The 17468-nt window shown below is 37.5% G+C and overlaps 1 protein-coding gene across 7 annotated transcripts in view; it reads left to right on the forward strand.

Moving 5' to 3' along the window:
- The window catches only part of HNRNPA2B1 (heterogeneous nuclear ribonucleoprotein A2/B1), a 15408-nt gene extending 707 nt beyond the window's left edge, over window positions 1–14701 (forward strand). Inside the window, exons 2-12 of one of the 7 annotated variants that reach the window (XR_552319.2) lie at window positions 3147–3257; window positions 4199–4345; window positions 5609–5819; window positions 6112–6213; window positions 6303–6383; window positions 7023–7085; window positions 7537–7656; window positions 7921–8043; window positions 9085–9167; window positions 10492–10622; window positions 11453–11611. Coding sequence is in view for 5 of the 7 variants with exons in the window: in XM_017731172.1 (XP_017586661.1) it covers window positions 3147–3257; window positions 4199–4345; window positions 5609–5819; window positions 6112–6213; window positions 6303–6392; window positions 7023–7085; window positions 7537–7656; window positions 7921–8043; window positions 9085–9146 (1029 nt within the window). In the remaining 2 variants the exon portion in view is untranslated. Of the gene's footprint in view, window positions 1–3146; window positions 3258–4198; window positions 4346–5608; window positions 5820–6111; window positions 6214–6302; window positions 6393–7022; window positions 7086–7536; window positions 7657–7920; window positions 8044–9084; window positions 9168–9318; window positions 9805–10491; window positions 10893–11452 lie in introns of those variants that run through there. The other 6 variants (XR_001861044.1, XM_017731172.1, XM_008631323.2 and 3 more) reach the window with 6 other exon arrangements.
- The last annotated feature ends 2767 nt before the right edge of the window (window positions 14702–17468 follow it).

Consider the following 17468-nt stretch of genomic DNA (forward strand, 5'->3'; position numbering starts at 1 on the left):
AGTGCGGAGAGGTCTTGGTACCGTGTGTGTAGGTGCACGCTAGAAGCGGTTTGCAGTGCTCTCCCTGGAGGCGGCGGCTGCTCCCGGGCGCCATTTTCCCCGCCCGGCTCGGGGCCGCGGTGTTCCCCCTGCCGCCACATGGCGGAGCCGGCGCGGCCGCTGCGTCCCGGCCGCTGCAGGCGGCGGGTGAGCAGCCGCTGAGGGATTGCAGAGCGCGGGAGTTCAGGGATCCCCGTCGCTTGTCTCCGTTAAACATTTTGTTACCCGGGTTAATTCCGCGGTCAGCGTCGATTGTGTGTGCGCACGTTAGTGCTGTATGAGACACCTTTCCTTGCTCCGGTAATGAATTTTCCAATAAAGGCTGTGCGTTTTCCAGTCCTTTCAAGTTGGTTTAAGCCCGTGAAGGAAAGCTTAAAATACGCACGGATGAAGATCCTACGGAGGTTGTAAAGATTTCTTCTGGCGCTCGGTTCCTGGATGTACTGTGGAAATCTTGAAAGAGGTGTTACTTCCAGCTTTTATGTTGTGGCCCTTCGTGGCTATGAGGTGTCAGTGTCTTTACGAAAGAAAAGTATTTTCTTCAGGATTCTGAGAGGTACTGGCATGATGATAATTACTGTTGAACATTTTATACCTTCAGCACAAACTTCAGATGGGCAGAACTCTCTGGGCTCAGGTGGGACAGTTCAGTGTTAGGCTAACCAGAGCTTCTTGAAACTGACACATTTAAGACAAACAGCTTCTCCGGATCTGGAGATTGTTGCGCGCATTAGTGGAGTAGCATGTTTGTGCTGTTTTCGCACAGTGGTTTTCATTAGAACTGGTAATGAGTTTCATTACTGCTGTCTTCTGACGTGTGTGGTGCCTAGATGTTCTGAGCATGACCCGAAATACGTCTGTAAAATGCATTACTATTCTGTTCAATGTCTGTTACTAATGTGTGTTATATTTTTGTCATTGTTACAGCTGATAGATTCTGTTCTTCCCTTGCATTTCGTTTACAGGTTTATAACTTTTCAGGAGTAAACGTAACACCTATTGGAAAAATCCTACTTGCCTACTAAATTTTCTTGATTCTCGTATTTTTGTTATAATGTACTTTATTAAATGCATGGCAAATGATAATACAGGGGAAAGTGACTTTTGTGGGCCTATGAAACTGTAAGCAAGTGGTCCCTAATTCTCAAGCAGCAGAACTAAAGGGAGGATTTTTTTTTTTCCAGTATTGCTTAAAATTTTTTCTTTGCCAGCATACTCAAAATTAATAAATAATAGTATGACATACAATGAACATACGATTTTTTTAGTACTGGTCTGGTATGCAGCATTCTTTGATTTGTTCCTTTTATGTGATGAGGTGAAGGGAAATGACTTAAAACACATGTCTGCTGCTTTTAAAAACTTGCCTCATTTTGCCTGTCTGTGCAAGGAGGAGACAATACTAGCTTTCTTTATGTTTCTAGAAGAAAAAAAAAAAAGCTAGATCCAACAGCAGATTCCAGGTATTTTCAAGAGAAATTGGAATTGATCAGTCTCAAACAGTATATATTTGGAGGGGGGAGGGGAGAAAGTTGACTTCCTTGTCAGACTGCAGTATGTAAAGCTGGTAATATGGAGGTGTATTTTGAAAAAAACTTGGTTGGTTACTGCCTACTCTAATTGTCTTCCTGTTACATGCATTTAAATCCAGGCCTGCCTTGGGCAACTTCCGAAAACGTGTTGGTCTACACGTAAATTGGCTTAGTAATTCTAAAAGCATATGTGCACTGAAGTATTGTGCTTGTTTTCTTAGTCTCATTGTTTTTCTGGTTTCCTTTTTAAATTTATCTTAATGCGTGTTGCACAGTTAATAATGCTGTGTTTGTCAATTACACCTACTGGTGCAATGTTTGAATTGTATAAAAAGCAACCACCACACTAAAGAAAACACACAACCAATCACCCAAGCAGAATTTCTTGCTTTTTGAAGTTAGTTACCAGTATAAAGCTGAAGTAATTGGGTTTGAGTTCTGTTGTCCCTAGGAGAACAGTTTGCTTGAAAACAACATTCTGAAGTAATAAATTTGTGGAAGAGGACTACTTTTTAGTGCATTTTTTAATTGTTTGGCATAAAATTTCGACATGTATGGACTAGAGATACTATTATATTGTATATTTTCTGTTGTATCTAGAAAATGGCAATTAAGATGCCTGCTTTGTATAAAAAGTTACTGTAAAAGTGTTTTGAACTGGTAGAAGTTGGAAGGTTGTCCTGCTTTAGTTTACCACTAAATCCGAAATAGTAAATGCAATGCCTAGTTACTGGTTTTGTTTTTTGTTGGGTTTGTTTGGGGTTTTTTATGATGCACTTGTCATTGCAAAAGAGATTTCTGCTGAACAAGTGCAGTGATAATTTCTCTGCAAGGAAATTAGGTCTTACTGGAAGCAAGATTTATATTAGTGGATATGAATACATATTATTCACATTTCTATTTTAAAGGGAATTATTTTAATATTGCTCGTTGAGAGTGTATGGGCTTGTTGCTAATTCAAGTGGTGTGGGATCCCAGATTCATTTTACAGATGCTTGACTTTAATTTGTTTTAGTAATTATGGAGAAAATACTAATTGTTAATCTGTTTCAGAACACCTTTAGATGTATTTATTTTTACTCTTAATGCCTTAGATGAATAGTGTGGTGGTATTTATGTAAAACAATTTAAGCCAGAATGGTTTTTGAAGATGAATGTTACCTGGGATAGACTGAGACAGTATGAATTAATTCATAGTTTCTGTATTAAAAACAAACCCCAAAGTTCTCATTTTCTTTAAGAAGCATCTCATATGGGTCATTGAGAGGAATATTCTGGAAGTCTTCAGGTGTGGTCTCTTGTTCTTGATATCTAGAGGGAGAGACAGGAAAAAGGGCTAAAATAAAAATTGTATTGTAAAAGCGGACCTGTAGAATTGCATAAAAGGTTAACTTTTTTAATAGGGGTAGAATGTTTAGAAGAGCCAGGTATTGTTTTGAAAATAAGTCTTACTGAAAGTTTTTGACACTTAGGAAAATCTTGGCTAGTATCTGCCAATATATAAATATCATTATATTTACTAATGCAGAAGAGGTGTTTTAAATTATATTAATGTAATCTTTTTTTCTGTGGCAGAGGGAAAAGGAGCAGTTCCGCAAACTGTTTATTGGGGGCTTAAGCTTTGAAACCACAGAAGAAAGCTTGAGGAGTTACTATGAGCAATGGGGAAAGCTTACAGACTGTGTGGTAAGTTTAGCGTACTAATACGTACCAATGGCATGGAATATATAGGAATTTTAGATGGGGAGTTTGTTTTGTGGTTAACTTAGAGAAGACAGAATATTAAATTTTAATTGTACAGTTGGTTTATACACAGTTCAGTCCATTGTAGCAATGCATACATTTTTCCCTTGCAAATTTGACAGAGTTAGGGAGCATTCAGAGTGTTTTCTGTAAAATGCTCCCAGATTATCTATAACCACTGATTTCAACAGTTCAACTGTGGTATCATTGGCTGTAGTGCATTAGGAAGTGCTTATACAGAGTGCTATTATATCTCTGTGGTTGGTAACATTTGGCAAAAAGCTGATATTGTGGTAAGCAGCCTCAGTGAAGCTGGAAAAGGATGTCTTTCTCTGTGGTGTTTTCACAGAGCCATTAAGGTTAGCGGAAACCATTTAGGTCATCTACTGTTAACCCAGCACTGACAAGTTCATCACTAAACCATGTCCTTGAGCGCCACATCTGTGTGTGTCTTTTAAGTACCGACAGGGATGGTGGCTCTGCTAGACGTTCTCTGCTGAGTTTGTCTTGGGAGTAGTAAATATATATATTACATAACACAGGTTTAAAGTGTGTGGTCTTCCTGAAGCTTAAAAGAAATTATGTGTATGATTTTTTTTTTTTTTTTTTTTGCAAAAGCAAACATGAATATAAATGCACCTCACTGATCTAGCAGCATTTCTGAGTTAACTGAGTCCTGGAGGACAACAGTGGTTTAAATTTCTTTGATCCCAAGCAGTGCCATCCATGTATTAAATCAGCAGTCTGCTACTTCACTATAATTGTGTTTTGAAATCAAATCAAGGAAAATGTAAGTTAAGCTTACACAGTTACTCCAAATACTGTTAGCAAAAAGCTTAACATGAGACAGGTATAAATGGTTTAAATGTGTTTATTGGTTTTAGGTAATGAGGGATCCTGCAAGCAAAAGATCAAGGGGGTTTGGTTTTGTAACATTCTCTTCCATGGCTGAAGTTGATGCAGCTATGGCTGCAAGACCTCACACGATTGATGGGAGGGTGGTTGAGCCTAAGAGAGCTGTGGCTAGAGAGGTAAGTATGGCTTTGAAAGCAGATGCTTCTCATGCTTTGAAAAATACCTGTTTTGGTCAGACACTTTGTTTTTGTTTGAAATTGCCTGGGTTATATTACCTAATTAAAGGCCAAAGTTGGGGCACTGTTTCCCACACTTCTGGTCTCTTACATAAATGTCTGTTATTACAGTGAATTATTAGGTTATTCTGGTTGTGGAATTATATCTGCAAGGGACACATCTGGGGTTTGAAAACAGTGTTGTAGAAAACATGTTGAATACTGTAATTATGCAAAGTAACTCTTCTCTGGAATGGTTACAGTTACTAAGGCTCAAATTAATAAACTCCTGTCAGTCTCTCTGACTCTTCCAAGATGATCTTGGGGTATTTCTAAGAGGTGTATAAAAACAGAGAATGTAGTGGGGAAACTTTTTTCCAGTGGTGATGTCCAGAATCATCTGTGGATTTGTGCTGATTTTAGCCCCAGGCATACTTGATTTCAATTTCAGGGTACAAATTAGGGGTATGTATACAGGAACAAGGTGAACCTGTAAGCCAGGTTACTGTGGCACAGAGGCACTTGAGGAGCAAGTGTGGATTATAAGGCAAGTTCTGTTCACCACATGGGAGCTCTGGGAGGCTTTACCAGAATAAGGTTGGACCAAGGTGTTTAATATATTTGAACTGATAAATTGGAATTGAATGAGCTGTCCCAAAGGTATGGGGAAATGGAAATTGTAATCACAGGTACCCCTGTTAGCTACCCCAGTTTTCTTTCCATTCTCTGCAGAATGTAGGGTTGGTTAGCATTTTTAAAAAAGTAGTTGCAGCAGCACGTGTGCATACTGTCTGATGGGGTTAAAATGCATATCCTGAACTTGGTGAGGTTGAAGGACCTTGATAAAAGTGGAATGTGTATTGATGCTGTTGGGGAATTGGGCAGAAGAAGCTGATGCATCTTTGTTTAAACAATTACAAGAATGATGCTCTAACTTAACTTACTAAATACTTGCAGTTCTTTCAAATGGGTGATGTGTGTTTTTTTTCAGTGCTTTTAAGGCTTTGACATAAAGAGGAGAGGTAAAACCTCCAAGTAACCCTGTGTTACTTCCCTCCCAGAAGGCCCCCTACACAATCTTTCAAGGCCATGACTCATAAAAGGGCTGTCCCTCTGTGCTTGAAAAATCCTAGTTTATCTGAATTCTATTCCTGAAATCCTAGCAAAATAGTGCTTTGCCAAATTGTTTTTCTTTGTGCTAATTTAAAGAGTTCTTTTAAACAGGAATCTGGAAAACCTGGTGCTCATGTTACTGTGAAAAAACTGTTTGTTGGTGGTATTAAAGAAGACACTGAAGAGCACCACCTTCGTGACTACTTTGAGGAATATGGAAAAATTGACACTATTGAAATCATTACTGACAGACAGTCTGGTAAAAAGAGAGGGTTTGGATTTGTTACATTTGATGACCATGATCCTGTGGATAAAATTGTATGTAAGTAATTTCACTCTATTCCTTTGATAATATTAATTCTTGCAGCCTTGGTGGTTGTGTAAAGCTAAACTTACAGATACTGGGATTAGTTGTGTGCCTGTATATTTGCTACGTCATAGGTTGCTGAATTGTGTGGGAACGTGTATTTCAAATAAGTACTGTCATCTTTGTTTAAAAATCATTTGGTATTTTGTGTTCTTCCATATTACTCAGAATGTGTATGGATTGGAAGTCTGATATCTGACTTGTTGCCAGTTAAATGCTGATAGCCTCTTACTTTGTATGGTTACAGTGCAGAAGTACCACACCATCAATGGCCATAACGCAGAAGTAAGGAAAGCTCTCTCTAGACAGGAAATGCAGGAGGTTCAAAATTCTAGGAGTGGGAGAGGAGGTAATTACAAGTAATGGTTAATGGTTTGTGGTTGATTTTTCTGTTCACTTTCCACAATCTTGCTACTTACAAGTGTTGAACTGTTACAGGGAACTTCGGTTTTGGTGATGCTCGTGGAGGTGGTGGCAACTTTGGTCCAGGACCTGGCAGCAATTTCAGAGGGGGAGCCGGTAAGACAGGCATGTTTGTAGCATTTACATTTTTTACTTTATTAATACTGTCTTTCTGGTTCTGGATAACTTTGTATGCTCTAGTGCTGTTTAATTTAAATGCAGCTGTAGCAGTTGAAATAATTTTTGGGAAAAGTAATTCGCAAATGAAGTTGTGTTTTGGTTTTTTTGTTTTGGTTGTGGTGGGTTTTTTTTTTTTTTTTTTTTGTTTTTTTGTTGTGTTTTTTTTTGTTTGTTTGTTTTTTTTTTGTTTTTTTGTTTTGTTTTTGTTTTGTTTTGTTTTTTGTTTTTTGTTTTTTGGTTTTTTTTTGTTGTTTTGTTTTTGTTTTGTTTTGGTTTTTTTTTTAGCTTTTATTGAAAGCCAAAAGTGACCTAAACTGAATAACTTGTTAACATCAGAGATTCTCTGATTCTGTGCAGTACTTGCCTGACCTTTTAAAACTGGGTACTGTACAAATGCAAGAAGAGGGAAAATGTAGAGCGATGATTGGATGTTTCACTTCTGTTTTTCTGAAGTTAATTGTACATGTTCTTAATTGATAATTTCTGAGATTTAGTTCTTAGGGTCATAAGGGTTTGAGAATTTGATGAGTTTGCTACAGGTAAATTGAAATCCTTTGGGTTTTTTTCTCCCAATAGACGGATATGGAAGTGGCCGTGGATTTGGTGATGGATATAATGGATATGGTGGAGGACCTGGAGGTTAGTTTGCTGTTGTGATGATGTATTTTTCTCTTGTTAGGGAACACTGCCATGTTTATATTAATCACCTGAGCCATTTTCTTGGCTTTAAGAAGCATACGTGGTTCTTGGCTTATGTCAAACTTCCATATGGCAAACTATATGGTTATTCCTTGGACAACCATTCTTTTCTTTAAGATAGGAGTGGGTCTTAAATTTCTTGAAAAATGAAGATTTTAATTAAGCCTTTCAGTTGAGGTCTTTAGGCATCTGAGTGGTGGGGTTTGGTCACAGTTCAGTTAGGGTGGGAGTTGGTATGTGCTTTAAAAAATACTGTTCATAGAAATTTCTTTACAAAACTACCTTTTTCTTTCTCTTTGTTCTTCTAAACAGAAAAAATATACTTAGTTTGTGTATCATTTGAGTGCCCTCTATATTGAAAAGTTCATTTAAAGGGATTATGTTGTCACAGGTGGCAACTTTGGTGGCAGTCCTGGTTATGGAGGAGGAAGAGGAGGTTATGGTGGAGGAGGACCTGGATATGGCAACCAGGGTGGGGGCTATGGAGGTGGTTATGACAACTATGGAGGAGGTAATATTTGGGCTTAAAATGTTCAAGCATTTCAGTTACTGCAAGTCACTTGAGGCTGGGGGGAGGGGTGTTTGTAAATGTTGCCTAAGGAAGCTGTTGTTTTTCATGTAGTAGGAAATAAAATGAAAACACTGTTTGGTGCATGCACTGCTGGAATACATCTGTGATTTTGCACTTTATTTAGAATTTCTATAATGAGGTAACTTTGAGTTTGTATCCATTTTAGCTCATCTAGGTATTTCCACTTTTGTGTTGATAATACAGGCAATTATGGAAGTGGAAACTATAATGATTTTGGGAACTACAACCAACAACCTTCAAATTATGGTCCGATGAAGAGTGGAAATTTTGGTGGCAGCAGGAACATGGGTGGACCATATGGTGGAGGTACTGTATATGTCCTGACTTTCCTTGTAGCCGGAGTGGGTGGGCTTCTAGATCTTTGGGGAAATAGAAGAGAAGACAAGACATGGGGTAACTGTTTTAAACTAAAAAAAATGTTAGACTGAGATCAGATATTAGGAAAAACTTCATTGTGAGGGTGATGAGGCACTGGAACAGGTTGCTCAGAGGGTGGTGTGAGTGCCCCATCCCTTGCAGTTTTCAAGGCAGGGTTAGATGGGGCTTTAAGCATTGTAGTCTAGTGAAAGATATCCCTGCCCATGGCAGAGGGGTTGGAACTAGATGACCTTGAAAGGTCCCTTCCAACCCAGGTCATTCTGTATGATTCCAAGATGGATATGGTAGAAATTGGATAACTTCTGCAACAGATGGACTGCAGTGCCTGTGTTCTTTCTGCAGGTTGGCTTCAGTGTCTCATCTTGAGATTGTAAAGCTTGTCTCAGGGAAAATTAATTATTTTTAAGCAATTATAAACTAAGTTTTTCCACAGTGTTTTGCAATTTCAAGTTGAAAGATTTTACTTCATGTTCTTTGCTGTCAGCTCACACTATCTGTGGAGAGTTTAGTTACTTAATCTCTAGCATATTTGCTGGGATTTCTTTTTATCCGTCTTTTGTGTCATTTTTTTCTGACACTTCTGCTTTTTGTTGTCTGAATGTTACTTAATATGGACTATAAAGCTTGTGAAATGGAAACTGAAACATGAAGCCCTTTCTTGTAAGGTTTATCATGCAAACAAAGTCAGCCCTCACAGGCTTAATCCAGCACAGTGCATCAAATTACGTGTGGCAGTGTTGAATATTCTAAGATTTCAGCAGGTAGTTGCTTCCTGTGGCACTCCTTGGAGGTTATTTAGAGGAAGACAGTGAAATGTTAGAAGTCTTTGTTGTATATGCTGTTGCTGGAAGTAAAGCAGATGTTACTCTTCGTTCAGTCAAGCTTTGGTTGATTGTTCCAGTCAAAAACATTCCTAGATTAAAAAAGTGTTGTGATGGGACCATTCTGTTTCTTGTTTTGCAATTGCAGGAAACTATGGTCCAGGGGGCAGTGGAGGAAGTGGTGGATATGGAGGGAGGAGCCGTTACTGAGTTTCTTCAAGCATGCCATGGGTAAGTATGTTTATAAGTGTTAAAATTGCAGTGATTCTTGAGAGTAGCTGCAGGAGTTAAAAGCTTTTTAGGATATTATCTTTCCTTTAAAAAATGGTTAGATGAATAATTTCATAACCTATTTTTTTACTCTTTACTTCTGTTGAAACAGGCTTCACTGTATAAATAGGAGAGGATGAGAGCCCAGAGGTAACAGAACAGCTTCAGGTTATCGAAATAACAATGTTAAGGAAACACTTATCTCAGTCATGCATAAATATGCAGTGATATGGCAGAAGACACCAGAGCAGATGCAGAGAGCCATTTTGTGAATGGATTTGGATTATTTAATAACATTACCTTACTGTGGAGGAAGGATTGTAAAAATGCCTTTGAGACAGTTTCTTAGCTTTTTAATTGTTGTTTCTTTCTAGTGGTCTTTGTAAGTGTAGAAGCATTCCTTTGATAATGTTAAATTTGTAAGTTTCAGGTGACATGTGAAACCTTTTTTAAGATTTTTCTCAAAGTTTTGAAAAGCTTTTAGCCAGGATCATGGTGTAATAAGACATAACGTTTTCCTTTTAAAAATTTAAGTGCGTGTGTAGAGTTAAGAAGCTGTTGTACATTTATGATTTTAATAAAATAATTCTAAAGGAAATATTGTGTAATTTTAGATTTTTTTTTTAATACTGTAAAATAAGGCAAGGAGTGGGTAGTATAAGGTCCCACAAATAATACAAAGCTATTGTTGTACGTGTAAAATTTAATGCTGGTGAGAAAAAAGTATGTTGTCTGTAAATTACCAGGTTTAAAATATCTAGGTAACTTAAGGGGTATCTCTGCAAGGAGAAACACCTTTTTAGATTTTTTAGATGCTGCTTCTTCAATGGCAAGGAAAGGAAATACCCCCAGCAAGGTACTCTTCCAGGGATGCAGGTCTAGTACAAGAGAACTCTTGAAAACGTCACTAAAAGTTCAGCCAGTCTTAAAAAGCTGTGCTGTATCTCTGCAAAGCTTTAACTACGGTAGATTGTTTATAAGGATGGCAACGAAGGCTGAGGGTGTAGAGCAAAATAGTTCTAAGCTTCAGTTAAACTTCTTTAGGTAAGATCTTATTTACTTTTCCTTTCTTAATGTTTCAAAACCAAGAAACTAATAATGTATGACAGTATTCTTTCAGTATAGTGATTATCGTTATGTAGTTTAACATAGCAATCAATTGAGTTAACAATTACAAATTGAAAAGAAACTTGTGAATCCTGTTTTCTTGTATTACTAAATTTTTTTACAAAAAAAAATTGTTAATTTCAGCTACTTAACATATTTTTTTCCTACTGGAATCTAGCTATGATATGAACCCTGGACAAGCATAGACTGCTGCCACTGTACACTGCTACAGTTGAACAAATGAGACCTGCAAGTGTCCATTAGTAAAGCTTTGCAAGGGTTCCATCCCTGGTGTTGGTAGTTAAAATGGTAGGTCACAAGTTAATTAAATCATACAACTTTATTTTTGCATCCTGCAACATTTTCTTTTTTCTTGGGAGTCTATGCATTATGGTGGTTGCAAGGTAATGCAATGAAGGTAGTTCTGTGCTGTTGAAAATGAACTATGTTGTTATGTGTCTTGTCTGCAGTAATCTATTTTATATAACACATTTCATCCTGAAGGTTCCCAAGTAACTGTAGACTGTTTACGTGTAAGGAAAAATTGCACCACAGAATACATCTGCCTCTGTGAAGGAATGTGTCGTCCATTCTTTTAACAACTGCATAAGCAGTTCTTTAGGAGGGGAAGTGAAAACTTCAAATGAAACTGCAGGTGGTATTTCCTAAGTGTACAATGTATTTATGTAAATTGGAATTTGGCTAGAATGTTGAGGTTTCCACCATTTTTTATAGTTCTTGCAGCTAACAAACCTTAGTGCCAAATTTAGTCAGCCTTACTCTCACTGCATTGAATGTTTGCACCTCAAATTAATGGAAATTTATCAAGTAATGAATGAGTTACTCAGAGTAAGAGTGGCATACTCTACTAGATTTGGTTTTTAAATAAAAATCAACAAAACCTACCAAAAAAAAAAGGCAACCAAAAATGCCTTCATTTCAAAGTTCATTGCCTTTAAAAGGCTACCCATTGAAGAACGTGGACTCAGCTAACAAAAGTCCTGTTCCTTTTGTGTTAGACACACCAGTGAACTGCTTATACTTATTTTTTTTAAAAATGGCTGAAGTTCCCCTATTGGTAATTTGGTTTAGACATATGTGATAAACATCTTCAGATACACTTTTTTTTTCTTTGGCAGGAAGGTGCCATGCTGCAGGTAACTAATGAAGAAGTGGTCAACCACAGAAACGCTTCAAGAAATAAGAAATTCTGTATCATCAGAAAATAGTTGTTTTTGCTGCCTTCATTAAAAATCTAGAGGTTAAATGAATACTGATAAAACATCACAATTAGTACAGCTCCCTGTAATGATGGGTTTTTTAAATTATAGTAATAATGTCTTGTAAACCTTTCGAATAAAATTCAGATTCGTTAGGAGAAACAAATCACTAATGTTAAAATAGCAAGCATTCTGTGAGTAGAAAGTTTAACTACATATATTTATAACTTTCATAGCTTTAAAATAAAGTATTTTTATACCAAAGTAGTTCTAGTGTAATGCTTAATAAAAAATTAGTGTGTATCTAACATTAAATAATGTTTATGTTTAGACCCTTTCATGATTTGAAACATTCCATTTTGAGGTGAATTTAAAAATCAGTTTGACAAGTGTGTTCATGGAACTTGTTTCTCTGACCATAGGCATCTGTTCTCTGTTGGGAGAAACAGTGCTGCAAATTTAAAGTGCTGATGTCTTTGCTGTTGGACACAAGTGCCTAAAAGTAGCTTTTTTTGGCTGTGTTTTATATTATCTCATACTTTCCTGTTAATGAAACTAATGACCTAAGTCAGTTTGTCAGATTGCAATAGGACAAGAGCTTTATTCTTTTCATCTCTAAAGAGCTTTAAGTGTGAACAAAGACAGACTGACTGAAATGTAGAGTTCCTGCTGTACAAAACTGTATTACCAATAGGTACATCTGGGGGCGGAAAAAATTACCAAAACAAAAAATCCCAAACCAAACAAAACCACTAAAACACGAAGTGTGAGCTTGGGAAAGCTTCAGAAGTGTATTTAAGGGAAGGTATCTTGAGGTTATACTGTTTTAACCACTTATCTTCATACATGGTTTATTCAAACTGGAAATTTATATACTTTGGCAGAATCATCATGACTTTAACCTTTATAATACTGTTTAAGGATTCACGTACAATTCTTTTCTGTTTCTTAAGTTAAATTTTGAAGTATTTGCATAGGTAACCGGTGGGCTGCAACGGAAGCAGAACATGAAGACGCACAAACCTGCTTTACTTTCTTCTTTCCAACAGAATGACCAGATCATAAGGAATTTGCCTTCTTTCCTATAACTTAGATGTAGTTGATGGAAGTTTTTTCTTTCAGTTGCCAAGTCCACATTCATACACCGTTTAAAAAAACAAAACTACTTCAAAGGGCAGTAATTATTTTTCTATTTGAGATGCTACTATAGTAGTTTTGCAATAAGGTTTAAAATTTATTCAAGTGTATTTTCCATAATAAGGATGTTCTTATTTTGATCAGTTGGCAGTGGGGGAAGGCAGTGTATAGGGGGACAGCGCTGTGCAAGACTGAAGTTACTGGATATTTTAACGGCTTGAAAACCTGGTGTATTTAAGTTTCCTTATGTTCTTTTCTCTTGGTATGGTCTTAAAGAGTTACGGCAAGTGACAGTCACAAAGTTCAGCAGTGAATGTGGTGAGAGAAGTCACAGTTTTGAGTCAGCCTGATACTGGAAGTTAGCAACTTCAAATAAAAACAGTATTGTGTGGTCAATTACTGGTCATCAATTTGTAGACAATGTATTCTTACTTGATATAAAGTTGTGTTTTGTCACTAACAGACTTTGTTTTCCAAGTAAGGGTAACAGTATTTCTAAGTGCTAACAGTTGAGGATCAGGTTGTCCTTACTAGGTCCAGCTTTCCCCCAGTGAACACTGTGCAGCAAACTGAGGGAAGAAGGAAAAACAACATAACTGGTTGATAAACTGGTATGTGAGCCAAAGGACACCCAAAAATAGAGTGTATGACTTGTATTTATAAAGTGATGGTGAAAAGAGGAAAGAGGTCAGTAGTAGGGTTCTGGCCACTCAGACTTTATTTACAAAGAAAGCTGAATTTTACTCACTTCTGTTGTGCTGCAGGTGCTGAAAAGTATTTAGGAAGACGCAAACAATTGCTTTTAATACTGTAAAATGGACAGGACTTGAACTTTGTTATGTGTGGGAAAGAAGACTGTATTCTTTTAGTTTGATGGTGAATGTACATGATACCTTGGGGATGAAATCGTATCACTTCTGGGGAAGAGAACTCAAGCCCCAGAAATGGATCTGAATTTTCAAACAGTTGTCAGCCGAGTTTGTTTTGGCAGCTTGACCTCATTGGTAGAGGATAAATTGCTGGGAACATATTGGGGCTGTACATTCCCTGTAGGTTTAGTGTTTCTGGTTTTGAAGCAGTGTGTGATGCAAGTGAAACCCCATAGTACTGCTGTTAGTTCTTTTCCACGTAAGGGAGATGGCTGTTTCTCTTCAGCCATGTTTATTCAGCCATCCATTCAGTGGATCTAGGAATGTATAGCAGTGTTATATGGAAGGGTTTGCCTGGGTAATAATGATCCATTTTTCCAGAAGTACTGTCCCTTTTTAACAGTCGTGTTCTTGCTTTGCAGCTACTGTTGGTTTGTGTTGCACAGAAATTTTGTCAGTTAACTCCAGTTAATGGAGCAAGAACTGGTTTGTTTATCAGCAGTAAAATTAACAGTGTAAAAATAGCTGTGTGACTTGCCTGACAGTGCTATGAACATACTAGGTCAACAGTGTTTGGGGACCTTGTAGTTAAAAACTAGCTTGCGTGACCTCTCATGCTGCTTCACTGTATGAGAAAGGGTGACTGGGGGAAAGCCCTAGAAAATTGCTGTTACCAGCACTCTTCTCCTTCCCCCCCCGTTTGTTTTGGCATTCTTGTATGAAAATGGGTGGCTTATGGGCTTCATGGAGTTCTAGTAGCTGTGCAGCAGGTATCAAGTTGCAGTACTTTATGGGTACACTACAGTAATAAGATTTCACATGGTTACATCTGCCATCTCTATTTGGTTTACTTAATAAACAGTTTTTCACTACACTGTGGTGCTGAGTGTCTTGTTGCCTCATTTATAGGTCTCTGCCTCTTCTGTCCTTGAGATTCTTGTTAGAATAGAACTGTACTGACTCCCAGAGAATGAACAAATGTGTGTGTGCTTAGGGACGAAGACTGACAAGTTGATACTCATGAAGTTGCTTTGTTCTTTATTTTGTCATTGAAGTTTGTTCTTCTGGTTCCCCCATCTAAAACTAGATTGTAAGCTCTGGAGCAGGAACAGCCTTAGCTTGTAAGAAAGCCAAATCTACTGAATAAAACCTAAAACATGAATTTAAGCTGCACTTCAGTGCAGTGCTGTAGTGGTCATTCAAAGTGTCTGTAGTGTTTCAGCAGAGTGCTGTGTTCTGGGAGGGCTTGTTCACAGGATCTATGAGAGTGTTCAGCCTTATATTTCAAGAAAGATCCTATGAGTGTTGCAGTTTAATAAAGGACTTGGCTTGCGTTTGTTGCTGGTGGGTGTTCCTCCAGAACAGGTATGGATCTAAGAGCAGCCAGCAAGTAATGCTCCATAGTGCATGTTGCTGCCATCAGTAATGGGAATGTAGTATGTGTGCATGGTGATGTCCCCACCACCCAGTGTTTTTCCTTTATACTTAATCTTCCCTCACGTCTTGCAGAGAACCTCTTTTTTAACATAAAAATGTAGTTTACCACTGAAGTGTTACAGACTACTTAAAAGCTTTACCATGGGAACAGTATTTTAATGAACAGTCCCACTTCAGTCTTTGTTTTTTGTTGTCAACAGCTATGTTTACAATCATCAGTTTTGTGGTTTCCTAGCTATGTTTTTAAAAAGTGTTTTCATTCTAACTTCAGAGACTTATGTTTCAACATTGTAGTAGTAAGGTAGGACACAGCCATAATGGCTTTGTCACATCTGGCTCCAGAGTAGGTTTCATACCATGTGTCTTTTCACAGTAAAGTTCCTGGTTTGCATGCTTGGGATTTTGATTTTGTGAAAATCTTGATCTGTCAGTAATGATGCTAAGCCAGACTTCAGTCAGGTGTTACCCACATTTTACAACTATTTCAGTAACAACTTGTTTGATCAGTCCTGTTTACCTGAAAAGCTCAACTCTACAATGTCTCCATTTTGTATAGAGGTTGCAATTACAGACTAAGGCCAGTACATGAAGTGTATTAAAAGCTTCAGGCTGTCTAGCTGAATTCCACACATCATTTAATGACATGAAACTGTAAGGTATAGCCAAGACCAGGCAGTGTTTGTGGATTTTTTGTTTGCCTTTTGTTTTTGATTGTGTTTGGTATTTTTCTTTAAATACAGCCTAGTGGCAGAAAGGGAAGACACTGCAAGAGCTTTTAGGTGAAATACGAGAGTCTACTCCAACTCAGAACACGACATTGGTCTACCTACAGTTTTGTCCTGTGGGCAGGTAGCTGATGGTTTGAAAAAATGTACAGCCAGACCTAATGCTCATTGTATCATCACTACTGCTGCAGTCCACCCAAAATTAGTATTTCAGCTATGAGATTTTTGTAGGGGTAGAGTTGCTTGTTGGGTTCTGAGGAATTGATCAACTTGATTACATCAAAACAACACATCAGCAATTGATTACATCAACTTTAAAGAAATAAAGTTACTGAACAAAAATGACAGTTGAATTAGCTGAGGCATTTCATAATCCTTTACAATCTTCAAATTTACACATAATGGGGTTGGGGCTGATGTCTTAAATGGAACAGGTGGAGTAAGCTGCTTTCCGTTAGGATTGTGTTCTGAAAGGGTTACAGTATGCTTTATTTTTGGCATGTGCCAAAATTTAACCATGTAGCTGTTTCCCAGCTAGGTATATGCAATACTCCATTAGCAGCTGGCCTTACAAAAATCCACAGAGCTCACTTGCCACTGCTACTGAAGGAGTGGGCACCAAAAAGTTTAGGCTTTACTTTTTTTTTCCTCCCATGTGAGGCCCTAAAGGCCCAAGAAATACTCGGCTTTCTGGATTTCTCAGTTAATGAGCCTGATCCAGTATCTATCAGAATTTATGCACATGGGCAGTGAAGTAGGGTTAAGGACCTGGTCCTGCAAAGGGTAAGCGCATGGACTTTAAAAATGCTTATTATGTCATTTAATTGATTATGACCATGCTGACTTAAATATGTACTTCCTTTTTCCCCTGCAACTAGAAATAAAGTTCACAATTCATCATATGTATCTGATACCTCTTGCATGTTTTGGTTGAAGTTTGTGATGTAGCTAGTAGACAAATCCTATGTGAATACCAGTTAGGATAGATGTGTCTCTTGCGCGTAACCAACAGCAAGAAATTGCATGGCCTCAGTAATGAGACTTTTCTGCTATGAATTTACACTAACCAGCTTGAGGCTGTGCTGAAACCGATAACGAACACATGCACACATTTATTTAAAGAAATCTTTTAACAGAAAATGCTGAGCAAATTGTTCAAACAGGCTGATTTCATTATTGATAATTCAGTGCACTTGACACTATCTTAGTGCTCCCCTTTTAGAAAATGCCATTTGATAGTATCGGTTTTGCTACAGCTAAGTGCAAGCAGCCAGTGTGAGTTACATGCTAGTGGCTGTTCGTTTCTTCAGAAGGTATAATTTGGCATTTAAGCTTGTATTGCTTGTATGTGTAGTTCTTACGTGTTTGGTGCAAGTGATTTTTTTAACATACCTGAATGTAAATTTGCTCCATTGTCATCATGCCACGATCAATGAGAACTTTTTTAATACTGGCTTTATGTGTTTTAGTTATAAAACAAATAAGAAGTATTTGTTGTTATTTAGACATTAATATTAGTAGTAATTTTCATAATAATATACCTCAACATTCCTTCCTTATCATTCATTATAGGCCTTTTAGGCCATCTCTTTTGCAGACCTTTTACAGGCTGTAAAACAGTAAAGGATAGGATGTTATAAGTTCATGAGTGAATAAAATTTCTCCTTTTTAATAGCACAAATGTCAAACCCAAAACCTCTTCATTTGGAGCACTATCAGAGTGTAACATCATAATTACAAGTATAGATAAACAGCAGTTTGGTTCAA

The sequence above is a fragment of the Corvus brachyrhynchos genome, unplaced genomic scaffold (assembly GCF_000691975.1).
Source record: "Corvus brachyrhynchos isolate BGI_N302 unplaced genomic scaffold, ASM69197v1 scaffold84, whole genome shotgun sequence".
Lineage (NCBI taxonomy): Eukaryota > Metazoa > Chordata > Aves > Passeriformes > Corvidae > Corvus > Corvus brachyrhynchos.